We start from the raw sequence: 17,392 nt of genomic DNA on the forward strand, positions 1-17,392 counted from the left end.
GGTGGAATTAAAATGTGAAGCCGAAGGGTCTTAATTTGACAACTTGGATCGAAATTGGTGCAATATTCGTGTTTTAAGTGTTTTAAAAACTTATGTTGCTAACCGGTTAATTTGGCCCTTCCTTCTAGAAATATGATCCTTATGAACACTAAGGCTGCAGAGCACCACCTAACTTTAATCGTAACTATAACGAACGATAACCGGTGAATTTTGTATGGAGTTTGACAGATTTTTGACGTTCGTCAAAGTTAAAGTAAGATGGTGCAACCCAGCCTTAAAGTTATATGGTGACAGTGCGCAAAGCATTTCCTCCGCGACAAAAAAAAAGTCTGTCACACAAAATGCACCGGTTATCGTCATAGTTACCGTTAAAGTTACATGGTGCAACTCAGCCTAAGTTACCATGTTCAAAAAACAAAGTTCTTTGCGATGCTTCATATTAATTTTTTTTAGAAAAGTATGCCTTGGCACTTTGGCATCTTGGCATCACTTCATCATCATCACCGGGTCATTTACTCTCCACTGCAGAAGAACGACCTTCTCTAATGGCAATGCCAGATTTTGTATGGAAAGTGGCGTCTTTTTTTTTTTCGCGCGGCCATCGACCAAACTTTGTTTTTTGATTACAAAATAGTGTAATAAACCAAACTTACTATGGCATATATACCTCTAAACTCAGTCTGAACTGAGTTACGAGCATTAGAAGTTTGATGATTTTCATACTAGATTTGCTTTTTGTGCGCAAGTTTTGTAAGAAATTGCAACAAAATATTGCGCTATTTTTTTATTGCGCTGATTCTACTCCATACTGATGTTTGGAGCCTTTAATGGATGGTATTGTTTGTTTACACATACAATCTCACTATTATGTTGCAATTTCTTACGAAACTTTGCGCGCAAAAAGCAAATCTAGTATGAAAATCATCAAACTTCTAATGCTCGTAACTCAGTTCAGACTGAGTTTAGAGGTATACATGTCATAGTAAGTTTGGTTTATTACACTCTTTTGTAATCAAAAAACAAAGTTTGGTCGATGGCCGCGCGAATAAAAAAAGACGCCAATTTCCGTCATTGTCTTTTACCAGCAAGTGGAGGATCTGGCCTCTCCCCATGTTGGCCAGACGGGTTAATTGGAGGGGCAGTTACCTACTCGTTAAGCAAACTGTGTATGGCGATTTTATATTAGGTAGGTACTTAGTTAATTAATTCCGATTAGAATTTGACTATCATAAATTGGATAGCACACACTACACACGGAAGGGATTCCTTTAGGAAATGTAAGGGGACTGATGAGCACTTGCTCGACTAATCACGACCTATTTTTACGACAAAAACCGCTAAACTAGATGCCGATGTTAACATTATAATTAGCAATTGATATTTGTTAAAAATAGAAATGTACTACACAATTAGTTAAAGCATCTTCAAAGTAAGTAATTAAAACGCCACAAAAATTATATTTTTCAAATTCATCATGTCTAATTTCTAGGCCCTGTTCCTGAATTGAGATTTTTGGCTTCAGCGTGATCATCTGATCAAGTATGAACTTTTCGGTTCTACCTTTTTTCGCAGAACTTTTTTAATCATAATTTTACTATGCATAACAACGGATGGCATAATCTTCTTTACGCAGAAATTCGTTACGCATACACTCATTTGGTATAGGTACATTCAAAACTAATAATTTTGTATGGCAGAATCTTCTTTAGGCATAATTTTAGTATCCCGAATAATTAAAAAGCAGAACCATCACATCGAAATTTGCTGATATTTATCCACTTGTCACTTTAACTACGGTTATTTTAACTACGTATTAAGAAACTGCACCTTAGTGAGAAACCTTTCTATGTCCATTACTGCAACAAAGTTTGAAAGAGGGCTTATTTAATAACTCCAAAGGTCAACGTCAAACTACACTAGAGGCACCACGTGACACGTGAGCGAAGATGGCGATTAATTTCGCTGTCAAACGCCTGACAATCCAATTAACTCTAACAGCTGTAACAAATTCATTTTAATTGGTCAATGTTAAGGTTCAACAAGGAAATATAATTTACGTTAAATTGAAACATCTGAAGCGGATCAACTTTTAAATAAATAAAAACATTGCCATTTTGACATTTGAAAAAATCCCGCAAAAACTCATAATAAGTATTGTATCGATAAATAAACGTCGCTTTAATAGCCAATTATGCTGAAAAAAGTTATGTTAACATCATCTAAAAACGTCGTTAGAAAAAAAGCGACAGAGTAATTTCAACGGCATTAGCGGAACAACAAACATTCTTCGGGCGCTCAATTTATAACCATTCGCTCGCAATCAACTGCGCGGAGCGGTCGCGTGAGCCGACTCGCACGCAGCGATCGCCATTAAAACATAACGCCGACAAGAAAAACATAAAACGCAAAAAACCACTAATTCCCATCACTAAAAGAACTGAGGCGGTAGAATGATAGACCGCCTTTGAAACGCGCGCGGCTCTTATTGGCCGAGACGCGTTTCTGGGCGGGGCCAAGGAGGCGGAGCCGACTGGAGTAGGGCCGTCCGCTGCTCGGCCCCGGTTATCGATAAGTTTTTACGATTTTTGAGTTGTTTTTTTAGTGGGATAATTTACGGCGTGGAAGTGACAGTTCCGCTCAGATCCATTTTGTGGACGGCTGCCGTGAGCGACGAGATGTATCGGTAATGATGACAATCTGTTTATTAGGTGCTTAACAAGATTAATTTCTTGTGGCGTATTCATTCATTTTATAGGAAACGGAAGCTGCTATTTTAATCTTTGATATTTGTAATTTCGAATTGATTAATTTATCAAGATCAAGTAACGAACTGAGGGGACAATGATTTTTAAATTATTAAGTATTTAGTAAAGAAAGCATCCTAGGTAATTTAGTTTTGCAACATAGGTACGACACGATACGAAAAACTGAAGCTCTTTCGTTAATCCAGACAAAGCGTAGCGTAAGTAGTACGTTAACTTAGGTACGATCTGATTTAAGTCTATTGGACTGAAGTAAATAAGCTTACGTTGTATACTCGGGTATATTCTATTTAATCATAAAAAATACCTTACTTAATAAACTTGCCATTTCCTCATCTTTCTAGAATGTCAATTCTCAACTCTCAAAGTTCATGTGAAGTAACTACAGAATCAACTATGTAACATTGGACACCTCTGATCTAACCTTTAACTGTGGACTTTCCATATGAAATATTTGTAAAAACTACACCCATAATAATGAACAGTTAAACGTTTGTTGAATGCTAGTAAGTGCCGTTTAGTATGGAATATCTCCAACGCGCGATTTCAAAGCGTTAGTTTTCGTATTGCTAAAAACCTCTAAAAAGCAAATCGTTTACAAGAATCTTCAAACTTAGGGCTTCTTCGCACGGAGACATCATGTTTTTTGCAGAATCCCGTTTAGTAGTATGCGTGTTTTAATATTAACGTTCACACGAACATCCAGTTCGCAGTGTCCCGCAAAAAACCTATCCGTTCGAATTTGTAAATTTAATTTCAAACACATTTAGGCTTGGTTGCACCATCTAAGTTTAACCGTAACTATAACGATGACTAGCCTTTTTTGTGGAGTTTGACAGATATTTGACGTTTGTTATGTTAAAATAAGATGGTGCAAAGCATTGGGGGAGGCCTATGTTCAGCAGTAGACGTCCTATGGCTGAAAAAGATGGTGCAATCCAGCCTTAAGTGTGTTTACATGACAGGCCAGTTTTATGGGAGAACGAGTCCTAACAACAAATCTTTGAAATGATAATTCCACATACTATATTAGTACCTAACTAACTTTCCGCCCGCGTGGAATTTTGTTTGTCTCAGAAAAACTTTAAAGCGCGGCCCTGTTTCAAAAACTGGGATAAAAACTATACTATGTCCTTTCCCGGGACTCAAACTATCTCTATGCCAAATTTCATCAAAATCGGTTCAGTGGTTTAGGCATGAAAGCAAGACAGATAGAGTTACTTTCGCATTTATAATTAGTATACAGGGTGTTAGGTAAATGGGTATATGAGCCGACACTAGCCCATGTTAACATGGTCATATAAATGGTATGGTGAAGTCAGAAATTTGATATCATCATTTTAATTTTTTTAATTTTCATACAAAATAAATTTTATAAAATCCGATTTGTATGAAAATTATTTTTTTTAAAATGAAGATATCAATTTTCTGACTTCACCATGCCATTTATATGACCATGTTAACATGGGCTCGTGTCGGCTCATATACCCATTTACCTAACACCCTGTATATAGATTAGTTCACAACTCATAATTCAAATGATGATATTTTTTCCCGTTTCAAAATTCAAATTATTCACCACCTACGTCGAGATTTCTTTTTGCGCCGCAGAAACTCGATAGCGTTAATACCAGCTCATCCGGGCTTTTGAGCTTTTTGCAATTCATTAACACAAAGAACCCTCAATTCATTATTCTAGTGTTCAATTTCTCACTTTGGCTTGATTCGGAAGTGGCTTCTGTACCTCTAGTAGGAAAAACTTTCGAGTTCGTTTCGTTGCGTATTCAAAGTGTCATCGAAAAATTTTGTATGAAAAATTAAACAGCGCCCCCTATATTATAGCCGCCCTAGGGGGCGCTGTTTAATTTTTCATACAAAATTTTTCGATGACACTTTGAATACGCAACGAAACGAACTCGAAAGTTTTTCCTACTAGAGGTACTGAATGAGATTTTTGTACGAGTTTTTTTACGTAGCAAAGAAGAAATTTAAGTTAAGTTCTTGAGTGGCGACCACGAGCCGGAAGACGTAGCGTGGGCAGGCCTCCCACAAGGTGGACCGACGATCTGGTGCAGGTCGTGGGAGGTGCTTGGATGCGAGCGGCGCAGGACCGGTCTTTGTGGAAATCCTTGGGGGAGGCCTTTGTCCAGCAGTGGACGTCTTTCGGCTGAAACGAACGAACGAAGGTAACTACGAGTATTTCCGAGTTCGTTTCAGCCAAATGACATCCACTGCTGGACAAATGCCTCTCACTAAGGATTTCTGCCCCAGCGGCCATCAGCTCTACGAGCTGATTATTCGATTTAATTCGCTTTTAAGTTGGATAACTAAGCACATTTATTCAAAGAAGAAATTGTGTAAAAATTGTAAATTGAATGGCAGAGCTTCTGTAAGTAAGGTCATTTATGGAAATCTTTGGAGGAGGCCTATGTTCAGCAGTGGACGTCCAATGCATCCAATGGCTGAAATGATAATGATGAAGTAAGGTTTTTCTAAACCCGTTTCAAGTATTCGGCTATGTTGCTGATTTTTCTTATTTGTACCATCATTTATCTTTTAATTAAAGCCATGGATAGATAAGAGAATTCTGAACTGCAACAATAGCCATGCTTAAAACAATAAAGTTAGTGTTATTAATAATAATAAACACTGCCACGAATGCCACGATAGTCGTTGCTGTCATGTCGCATATTTACGTAAGACGAAGCATTATTTTTCTTGTTTACAATCCCAACTAATATTATAAATGCGAAAGTAACTCTGTCTGTCTGTCTGTCTGTTACGCTTTCCCGCTTAAACCTCGCAACCGATTTTGATGAAATTTGGCATAGAGATAGTTTGAGTCCCGGGAAAGAACATAGGATAGTTTTTATCCCGGTTTTTGAAACAGGGACGCGCGCGATAAAGTTTTTCTGTGACAGACAAAATTCCACGCGGGCGAAGCCGCGGGCGGAAAGCTAGTACTTAATAAGTGTGAAATTGAAGGAGTCAATTATTTTGGACAATAACTACTTCTTAATATAATAATTTAATAACTTCTTACTACATACTTAATCGAATTTGATCAAAAGCTAATAAATAAACTTATTTGCCCACTTAGATATTCCAATTCCTACAAAATGTGCTGCAAGATTGTTTTCGAGCACTTAATGATCACAGGTTTCAAACTAGCGATACAATCTCGTCACGCTCTCGTAGACATAAACGTTCGTTTACCATAATTGCATATTCATAGTAAAAGTCGTATTATAATGTGTTATCAACAAAAACAAAGGACGTGGTAACTGGGCCGCGATTACGCTAAAAATGTTCATCTTCAACGTGCTCGGACGACGAACGAACATCAGCTGTTTTGACAAATCCGTATCGCGGTATCGTTTTGACAGCTAGTTGAAACGAAGACGAAAACGTAAAGCTAAGGCTGAGTTGCACCATTGTACTTTAACTTTGACAAACGTCAAAAATCTGTCAAACTCCATACAAAAAACACCGGTTATCGTCACAGTTACGGTCAAAGTTAGGTGGTGCAACTCACCCTAAATATCTCATGTGACAATGAAAATACTAGGAAGGTACGTCCAATACCGTGATTAGGGCATGCATTATTCGTTCGATATTGGTATTCGAATATTTCGAATACTAAAATTTATGGTATTCGAATACTTCGAATAAAACGATTTTTTCGAATACTGCTATTTTCAATATAATGTAAATTAAAAGAAACACTTTTTGTCTATAATCATTTTAATAAGGATCAATTTGCTTAATACAATCATCTAACTTCAATAACTACTTGAAAAAAAAAAAACGCTGCTATAGAAGGTATTCGAAAAAATACTGTTCAAACGAATGAAGCCCCACATCGGTGATCTGATACCTGAACACCAATTTGGTTTCCGGGAAAGACACTCCACAAGATGACCTCCCATGTCCGTTCTACGAAATACTTAGGTCGTATTTGAAAGACATATGCTTTGAAGTCAGATCTGGAGACTCTTGTTCTGCCCTATGCAACATAACGTCCGGTATACCCCAGGTTAGTGTCTTGGGGCCCGTGCTATACATATTGTTTACCGCAGACCTGCCAACAACTGCAAATACATTCACAGGAACTTTTGCTAACGACAATGTAACAATGGCAACACACGACGATCCAGTCACGGCCTCACTCTATCTCCAGGAAAGCCTGACGGAAATGGAGAAATGGTACCATTCATGGCGTATTAAAGCGAACGGAGAAAAATCTGTGCATGTTCATGTAACCTTCACTCTCAGAAGAAACTCCTGCCCACCGGTTACACTTAACTTAATGGTATCCAAATAACTCAGGCTGAGCCGCTGAGGACGTTAGGTATCTCGGCTTGCACTTGGACCACAGTCTAACCTGGAGAAAGCGTATATGGACAAAGAGGAAGCACCTAGATGCCAAACTAAGAAACATGAAGTGGCTTGTCGGAGTCCAGTCACAGCTGAACACTAGTAGCAAAATGATGGTCTACAAAACTATCCTTAAACCTATCTGGACCTACGGGATACAGCTGTGGGGAACAGCTGCCAACTCAAATCTCGACATAATCGAGCGTTTCCAGACAAAAGCCATACGTTTGATTTACCAAATCCCGTGACTGCAAAGAGCTAGTGTCAGGAGTCTCCTTAGTAGATTCCAGGACAGTTGAGAAACCATGACCACTGAGGGCAACTGAGTCACTGGGCTCCTGTTGATTTACTACGAATAAAAAATCTCATTACAACAGGAGATAACTACACCATAACACTAGCACCATCGGAAACCATACGCATGGCACTTTAACCTTTTTCGCGAATATTGGTTGGCACTTGAAGAGATATCTGCGATTGCGCGCACTTGTCCATCCATCTAACCTTACCTCTAACTTCTTGCCTGCAGTTTTAATAGTTTTAAGTTTTATTAAGTAGTTTGCGGTCAGATATTTTTACAAGTTTTTAATAGGAAAGGCGTATTCCTATTAAAAACTTGTAAAAAAATATTATTATGTGGCGAATATCCGAATAATATGGATATCCGGATATCCGAATTGCATGCCCTAACCGTGATACCGAATTTGCACCTCAGCTGGAATGAAAAACGGAGCGCAACTGGAGAAAAGGCGCGTATTGGAGACGTTAAAAATTAGCGTAATCGGGGCACTCTGGTAGATACGAGCGAACGGAGTTGCGTAATACCGCCAATTTGCGGAGTCGCGGCTCGCGTTGCGGGTGGAGTAAAAAGTGACCTTTCGCATCGCGCCGGGTAACCGGTCGGGTGACCGGCCAGCGCGAGTTGCAATGTTGGTACCAAAGCAGCATGAGTGGAAGGTGTTCTAAGAATGCTTCTAGGAGGAAGTGCTGCCACCTTTACGATTTTGACGCTAGATTTACTGATTTTAGAGTTTGAGATCAATTTTCTGAATTTTAGTCCCTAAAAATACGTTTGTGGTTGTCCCACTAAAATATTTTATTGACTTTAGATTAGATACAGATTTTTTTTTTTTTGATATTCCGTGGAAGGATGACTACAGAATAAATCTTAACGTAATCAATATCCACCAATTTTGTAGCAGAACAAAATGTAAAAAAAATCTTTAGCCAAAATTAATTAAAAAAATATTTTTTTTTTTTTTCAATATCTACTCCTAATATTACTTTTCAAATTCACTAATTTAGAGATTTTCATTAATTATTTATTATCAAACAACATTCCATTGTCATCTGACTCCAAACTAGTGACGTCATAATGTGCAAGGTGGCAACACTGTCGCGGTCTCGCAACGCAGTTGGCGCGTATCTACCAGGCGCGCAGAGACCGCAGGAGGTGCTTACCGGGGTACTGCCAGAGGGGCGCGGGCGGGGCGGGCGGGGCGGGCCACAGGGCGGGCCGCTCGTCGCACACCACGTTGGCGACGCCGACCGCCATGGCCGCCTGCTCTGTGGGGTGAGGCCAGTGTGACGTCGCCGCTAGCAACACGTGTTGCACACATGCGATTACGATTAATAAATAATAATGTATTTCGAATTTTATTATGGCGCGGATACACTGAGAGGAATTGGTCAGATGTAGTGTAAACACGCACTTTAGCCACTTTAGTTAGTGCTCGCGCTTTTGTTCGACCAATTTCCAGCATAGTGCACCTGCGCCACGATCATTTTTGATAAACGAATACAAAACCGCACTTATATCGATTAATTCGCGAGTATTCTCACGCGATTGATGCACCAACTTCGTATATTCTGGCGCTAGTTGTTTCTGGCCAATTATTTTTTTTATTCGATCAAAATTATTGCGGTTTCGTGTTCGTTTACGCAAATGGCAAGGCACAATCAAAGAAAAAATAAAACAATAATGGCATTCAGGCGATACGGAGATCAATTTCAAGAAAATATTAGGAATAAATTAGAAAATTATCCATTTTGCTGTAAGTAAAATTTACTCGTTATATTAAACGACTTTAATCTGTAACTAATAGACTTGAATCTGTATAATACAATGTCTTTAAGCAAGTATGTTGTCGACCAATTGATTTGTTTGCCTAAATCTGGAAATCATGGGTCTGACTAAATTAATAGTGAACTTACAATGCTTCAGTTTGCTTTTCTTGAAATTGACCAGAAAGCACAGTTTTCTAGTCATGAAGTTGAGGGAAAACCTGACGTTCAAAGTTAAATTTTCAGCGATAATCAAGGCAGATCGTCTAACTTTCCATGAACTTCATAACCCGAAAATTTATAAATAAATAAACACACAAAAATCAATCGACTGACAGTAGATACCGATCAAACAACATTTTAAATTAGGTGTACTGTTAAAATGTTTACATAAAAAAATGCTTGTAAAACAGTACGATTTCGCTTATCTTAAGAATGATGGTATAACGCTCGCGCTCGTATTCACAAAAGACGCTTGCTTAAGTGAAGCAGCAAATCGAACGCACAGCGTTGAATAGAACTCTGTGATTCTTCGGGTGTCACCCTGTGCGTCCACGGGCACTGTGAGACCTCATAGTAATGTTTCACAAACACACAGTGTTTCACAATCACTCACGCCCGTATCACTCACATACGGGCGTAAGTGAGTGATAAAGAGTAACGTTAGTAGAATCGATTTATGGAGATTGTTCTGCAGAATTATATCAACTGTATCTGATCATCGGAACCGTTAGCAATACCTAAGGGGACACCGCATTTCCATGGAAAATCATTATCTTCCAAACTACGACCTTTCTTTTCCCTCCAATTGATAGTTAGATCTACAGAAACAATTTAAATTATCTAAATCTGCTTTTCGTCATGTTATTCTAAACTAAATGGGCTACTTGCTCTGTGATGGTGATATTAGACAGTTTGTGCTGACCCTTTTCCGTTTCAAAAACCGGTCCCAAATATGCAGTCTTATGATTTAATTGGAAATTGGCAGTAGCACAGTTAGTTTTCAATGATTGATTATACCGACTCAGTCGAAAAAACAACCGCGAAGAACAAGTCTGCGAGTTCAGTCATTTTGGGAGGTAATTTTAGTCCATCGTGTGTGTGCTTTAGACTTATTTTGATATGTTCTACTTTTATTTGTTCTTTGATATTTCTGTCGTCATCTAGAATAGATGTGAAATTGAACAACGTTTTTGAGATTTATTAATTTTAAAATGTCCTCCAAGTACGGTGTTTGTAATTACACATGTTCCAAAAAAGCTACTTCTGCTTCTCTTCAAGTCGTCTGTCTTTTTATAGCTATCTTTAAATTGACAAAGAGACACGACGCGACACTTTAATAGCAGACACAATATTTATTAAGGGCCATAACAGGAAGTGGCGTCACGACATTTCGCAATTATAAGATGCTCCACTTGAGATCCTATCGCAATCGTGATACAAATGATAAATAAATTGCTGATTGCTATCACTCGATTACTCGGTATTATGATCGATGTTATTACTTTAACTGGTTTATGGATACGTGTTGTTATAGCGATACACGATGTTACGTTTTTAAGATTAGAGCAATTTGTGGTGTAGAAATTACTGATGAACTGATATTCTAAGTAACCTCTAGATAGGCTAAATAATTAAATAAAGCTTGTGTTAGGAGTTGGTTCACCACTACAGTTCAGGGCTCAACGAAAATCGAAAAGACAATCCGATGCCTTAAACATAGTGCTGTTATTATCTGTTTTATGTGTGCTTTAAAATTAAAGCATCCATTTGGATAGGTAATTGTTTACATGTCATTTAATTTTCCAATCACAATTTATTTTGCGACTATACAATCCAGTTATAAGAGTTTAGAATAAGAACTTCTCTTCGAAATTTTGATCGCATTAAAAATTTAAGTAATTATTGATATTTTATTGTCAGCTTCAAATTGCTTCAATCTAGAGAAGGGTGGGGTTTTTTGAAGTGCATTCGTCCCCCAATGCTCGGTGGACTGACGGAGACTAATGATGGTAATGAAGTTGGGCGCAAATCAATTCAGGGATTCGAATTTCGTGGCAGACAGTGTGAAAGGACACTGGAACTTGATTCAAACTCGAGCATTAATGAAGTTTGGATCTGTTTTCGAGGGAAGATTCATATTTCTATATTTCTCTTCTCCATATCTTTTCCTCGTTTATACTGTTTAATAAATCATCATGAATTTTACCTAGGTTTAGTCAATCTTCATTGTTTTTTTTTTAGATGTAATCACAAACTTCTGAATCTGTAAACCTTTAATTGTTACTCCTAAGAATTATTTTGTTGGCGTACATGCAGTTAATGCTGTTATAATTCTTGAGTTGAATGTTTTACACTTAAAATACAATTTCCCTTTGGTCATACAGAAAATCTACAAAAAATAACTGTTCCTGTGTGCAAATTGACAAATAGGCACTGGCAAACAATCCCAGTGATGTAATAGTAGATGTTTCTAGAACTACGCATAACAAAGTAGGAAAGAAATAAAGCAATATTGTTTATTATACCTACCTACCGCGAACGCGGTGATAAGTGGTTTCCTGGAACTGAGGCGGTCAGGCTAATTCACAGTGGACGTTGTTTTTGGTATCTCGTAAACAATATCGTCAGCACGTAGGTTAACTCTGCCTCTAGTTTCAACACGTTTTTAAAATAAGGAACTCTACAACTATTTTTTGGTTATCCACCTCCAAATCCTCAAATGCAATTTGAAACTCAAATTCTGGGTATTTCGCCGAAACAGTAAATTTTCTGTGTCCAGGCAGGCGAACACATGTTTTTTTATATCTATCTGTATAAAACTATTTTTATGGGAAAGTTCATCAAAAGTTTTATTTGTTTTTGCTATTACAATATCAGAAACTACGAATAAAACCGTAGAAAAACTCAATCAAAAGTCGTTTTTCTAATTTCCTTGTTCTGTCCATTACTGTTGTTTGCCAAAATGAAGGCACATTATAACAAATTGAAGCGTAATTTAATTCTAATAGCACTCTCTTTGCATTTGAGAAACGTTTGGCTATCGAAAAATAAAAACTTTAAATGTCAAATACTTATAGGAAGAAAATAAAGTGAAGTTAAGTTCTTGTCCAGGTCAAAAGTATAATTTCCCTGGGTCTTCTTTTCGACCATTGTAGTAACGAAACGAAAAAACTTAGAATGTAACGCACTGCACCGTTACAACTCGGCCATTACGTCCCAAGAGACCATCAAGGCAGGACAGTACATCGTTGATCAGTTTCGCGACAAACCGCGTAAGTAGGTCCCTCCTTGGGTTTTTGTTTACTAAAAAGTCAATTTCTTTGGGCGGTTTTTTGCAGCTAAACAATGGATTAATTTTAATGTTTATTTACACAAATGTAGTGTCTGTAGGGGTTAACCCATAATTTAAATAGTAAATGGATAGGGTAAATAGGTTTTTGTTTGTGGTGTCTTTTAGGCATAAATCTAATTTCTTTGGCCCTAATTTCCTTGTTTTCCGTGGCTTAAAATGGCCTAGGAAATTATAATAGACCATTTTTAATTCGGCGTTAAGTAAAATTTTTAGTATTTCTTTATTGGAATAAGTTTAAAATTTACATTTTAAGAAATGGGTATCAGAATAGATATAGCACAAATTGTTTTTAACTCTTAACTCAATCTACTGCATTTATCTTCCTTAGTTGTGTAAAAACGTTATAATGATATAATATTCATTGGTATGTTTGCTTGCGAAGGGACATTAAAATGGGTCGAATTAAAAAAAAGCAAACCACAGAAGAAAACTTAGAGAAAACCATATTTATAATAATTTCCTTGGCTACCAAAAATTCATGACCTCATAACTTTGTTTCTAAAACGATTTATGACACCCCTTTTAGATACATTGGCTTAGTTTTTGCTTCTTAATGCAATGGGAAAATAAAAATAGTTAAAAACAAAAAAAAATTTCGTACCAAGGAAATTAGGCAAAATCGACCATTTTTGGCGAAATACCCTTCTTCTGTTTTTATTACCGAGTCTAAATCTAGTGAGAGTATGTCTTTGATAGGTTGATGCTGGCCATTAAGGACATCAACTTTACTTGTACATATTTCTATTTTCTGTAACAACGACTTTGTTTACGGTAAACGCCAAATTAAACATAAACACCGTGTAGGTAGGTACCATTAAAGCAGAAACAATGCACATTATACTAACGATATTTGATGCAGAATCGCTCTTATTAGTGGGTACAACTATTACTTGTATAATTAGTTGTTATTAAGACGTCATCAGTGTTCAGCTTGATAAGCCGTCATCTGTTCATCAGGTAGGCACTAGTAATCACCTAAATACACCGCACGCCCGTGTAACTGTTACCTACCCATGTTTATTCAGAGTTTAATATTGTTTAGCTCGTAAACTGCTTCGTGGAAGTTTTTATTGTCGAACTGTGCGGCTATTTCAACTTTAAAAACTAATTTGGTCCTGTTTTCAAGGGTTATGGCCAGTTTTAAGTGATAGTAAACGGGATGACTACAGTTTTCTTCTAAATATTAAATTCATCTTTTGAAACTTCGTAGCTGATGCTGAACTATTCGTAATCTAATGAGGTAGGTATCTGCTTCTTATCGTATTTAGTAGACTCTAGATTCTTTTTTTTCTTCTGATCAATATCTTTCGTCTAAACTTGGGAAAGTTTAATATTATTTCCCTAGAAGTAACTATCGATCGTATTTAAATAGACTGCAGTGGAAGAAATGAGAGATAGTAGCAATATAAGAACAGTTTTAAACTATTAAAACAATTAAGACTCAACTCTACCGAAAATAGCTATACCGTTCACTGATAAATAAAAGGCTCCAAGACCTCCAATGTCTACTGTACTGATGGTATGATAATTTATCGCTATTCAATAGAATCCATCCTAATGTGATTGCTCCTTCAGTATCCTTTCCAAATTCAAACTAGAATAATATCATTATTCATTTGATTACAATCTTTATCACAAAATAAACACGAAATCAAACGGTAACCGAATATGTCCCGAAATGTGCACATCCAAGCTCATTTATTTGAATCGCCATTCGAATTTGCACAAGTCGAAAAAACGAAAAGAGAACGTCAAATAAATAAAATAAAAAGTTAAAAATAAAAGATAACGGCTATTTCTCACGAAACAAATTCCCACAATGAGTCGTAATACCGGAGCGGCAGCGGGTTGAGGAGGCAAAACGACGATTATGAAAGGAAGCACGTGCTGCTCCGCCCCTCGCGCTCGCACGTAGCGCGCTGTCTCGCTCTGTCGCTAAATGCTACACAGAGTAGCCAACGTTTCGGAGATTTGAGAGTGTGAAAAAAATTGGATTCTGATTTTAAAATTAGTAATCTTGGTGAATTTATCAGGAACTTTATTTGTGTCTGTCTTTTAGGTATTTGATAAAACATCTATGCGTCACTATTTAGCTTTGTCTAGACTCTAGAACTCACAACGTTGATTAAATATAATGTAAAGAATAAGAACACCTTATTGACGTTAAAATAACAATGAAGTTCATTCTAATATAAATGAATCACCGTGCGGTTATCAATAACCCAATATTGTGTTTGCCTGTTTTCTCTGCCATCAAACTACACTGTGCATACTATCAGTTGACCTTCACCGCGGCGTCTCGCTCTAGCAGCAGCATTCCAACCGATAGTTCTATCTCGCTCACTCCTGCAACTAGACGCGGCCGGCACGCCGCGACACCTCCTCGCAACGTCTGCGCGCCTAGTATCACGCGCGCTGAAGAAAAGGGTTTATCCGACGCCGTATGACCCGGATGCACCTAGGATTTTCCGACCAAGAACTTAACTTCGCTAGTTTTCCGTGAAAAACTTGGCAAACGTCCAATTTCAGCGGTGCGATAATAGCATGATTTACATGGAAATATCGATATTTTAACGCGATAACTCTTTACAATTTACAACGCGACGGTATTTTCGAATCGATATTTATAACGTGGATGCGTTTTACTATTTTTCATTTGTCGCTAGCAAATGTAGGCCAGTTAATGTTACCTAGCATTAAAATAGCAGGCACGTCGCGTTGCGTGGTCAACGTAGTGAAGCGTAGCGTAAAATACTGACTTGTCGTTTAGTTTGGGCTCGGTAACCGCGACCGCTGGGTAATGGTCGTGAAACGCTGTAATTACAGGAATCATACAACCTAGATCTTTGCTATTTTATCAGTGATAGGTATAAAGACTTTTTGAACAGCCTTTGAACACAATAAATAAAACTATGGAGTTAATAGAACCTTTTTCCCATTTTTTATACTATTTCATTTAAAAGAAAAGACAAAACCGAATAAATTCAAAGTGCGTACACAACCACAGAATAAATACTAAAGTATAAACTCCAGTCCACGCATAAAAACTACCAAGCAACTCTGTCCGAGTTTGCTTGCTCACAAACCAAAGTGAACGGTTTCCAACAAAATTGTACCAGGGCGGCAGAGGTTGCAAGGAGGTTGACGGAGCGCGGCGGTGATCTCATACTGCTTCGACTGTGTGTGACGCACACAGCGACAGCGGATTTGCTATAATAGCTCGTATTACATCTGAATAAGAAACTAGTGTTGAGCTTGGTCGCGTCGACTGTTTTGCAATAGTGTGCGTACTTCAAGAGTCTACAGCACACATGCATGATGTATTTGAAGTAAATAAATGGTTGGTTCTTAAAATAATATTAGTTAAATTTTTTGTTTAATAACAAATGATTAAGTTTTGAATAGACTTAGCCATTTTTAGTATTTTTCTTCATGAAGCAATCCTAATTCGTATTAGATTAGAAAATGTAGAGCGGAATTTTAGATTTTCTTACTAGAATTTTGCGGTCAAAACTCTTGAATCAGAAACTAAAAATACAAATATTACCAAAAACTCGAATCTATTTCTCCTATTACCTAAGTGTTCCCTTACTTCATCACAAAAAACATTAATCTTAGTTTGCCCGCGGCTATTATCAGATATTACAATTGTAATATTTGTAATGCAAATAAATGTCAACAAGCACCTCGTAATAGCAAAGCAAACATTTTTATCTAAACAACATACAAAATTGATGGGGAAAGATTGCAGAGCGAATAACAACCCCTGCAGAACACCCTTATAAATAATAAACAGACGATTTTGAACCGTATCTTCTAAGGTTACGGTTGAAATTGAAATGGTAGAGCTGGCAGGATCATGAGTAAACGCTTTTAAAATTTTTCAGACATGCATTTACTTAATTAAATTGAAAGTTTACGCAAAAATGGATTACTTCTGACAGAATCTTATTTAATATAGGCGTAGTCTTATCAGGAGGCCAAAATGTAGTTTTAACTTTTTATTTTATTTTTATTGCCCATATTTATTGATAAATTTTTAGGCACATCACACAACACACAACTTTTATTCTGTCTGTATTATGTTTTATTTACTTTTATATCATGATGTAGCTTGACCCCTTTTTTGCGAGTGGAAATTGCATTGAATTGCATACCCAATGGCCCGGGGGGACCAATGTAGCTCCTATATTGGGCGCAGTCCCTTAGAATTATGAGGTTGTTTGATGGAAAATAATGCATTAGCATATTCTGGGGCTCTAGCATGAAAACCCCAAGAAATATTTTTGTTGTAAATCATTATTTTCCCGTTACAGAAATTCGGCTACCGTTTGCGATACGTCTGTCTGCCGACAAATTATGTGCTCCACCATTCGCTCTTTTGGCCTTGACATAACGTTTATTTACTCCACTCCATCTGACCGATATGCTCCGTTCAACTTGTAATCTCGGCGGAAATCCTGCCCATTCTGATTTGAGTCCTATTACAATCAATGTAAAGTTAATTTTCGTCTAACAGCGACGGACGTTGATCGACGCGTTCGGGTTTATCGCCTTTCACTTAAATTCCGACCGTAAATAATACTGCTAAGGTTTATTTTCGCACAAACAGGGCGGTGATACTTTACGTCAGAGGCAAACGCTCGGATAGAACCGTCGCTGCTAGTACCAGGGCGCCAGAGCTCGGCAGGAGGTAGTTCGGTTCGCCCCAGTGGGAGGCTACTTCGAAACGCGCCGGTTACGTAGTTTCGCGTATATTTGTCACTGTCGCTCATGCTGTGTGTGAGAGGGATGGAGACATTCGAAGTTCGGATTACGTTTGGGAGTAGGCCCG

The 17,392-nt window shown here is 37.6% G+C and overlaps 1 protein-coding gene across 1 annotated transcript in view; it reads right to left on the minus strand.

The window, feature by feature from the left end:
• Positions 1–17,392, minus strand: part of LOC135074747 (protein winged eye) — a 130,929-nt gene that overhangs the window by 14,375 nt on the left and 99,162 nt on the right. Inside the window, exon 8 of the mRNA XM_063969117.1 lies at positions 8,601–8,705. Within this exon, the coding sequence (XP_063825187.1) occupies positions 8,601–8,705 (105 nt within the window). The remainder of the gene's footprint in view (positions 1–8,600; positions 8,706–17,392) is intronic.

Source organism: Ostrinia nubilalis, chromosome 9 (genome assembly GCF_963855985.1).
Source record: "Ostrinia nubilalis chromosome 9, ilOstNubi1.1, whole genome shotgun sequence".
Lineage (NCBI taxonomy): Eukaryota > Metazoa > Arthropoda > Insecta > Lepidoptera > Crambidae > Ostrinia > Ostrinia nubilalis.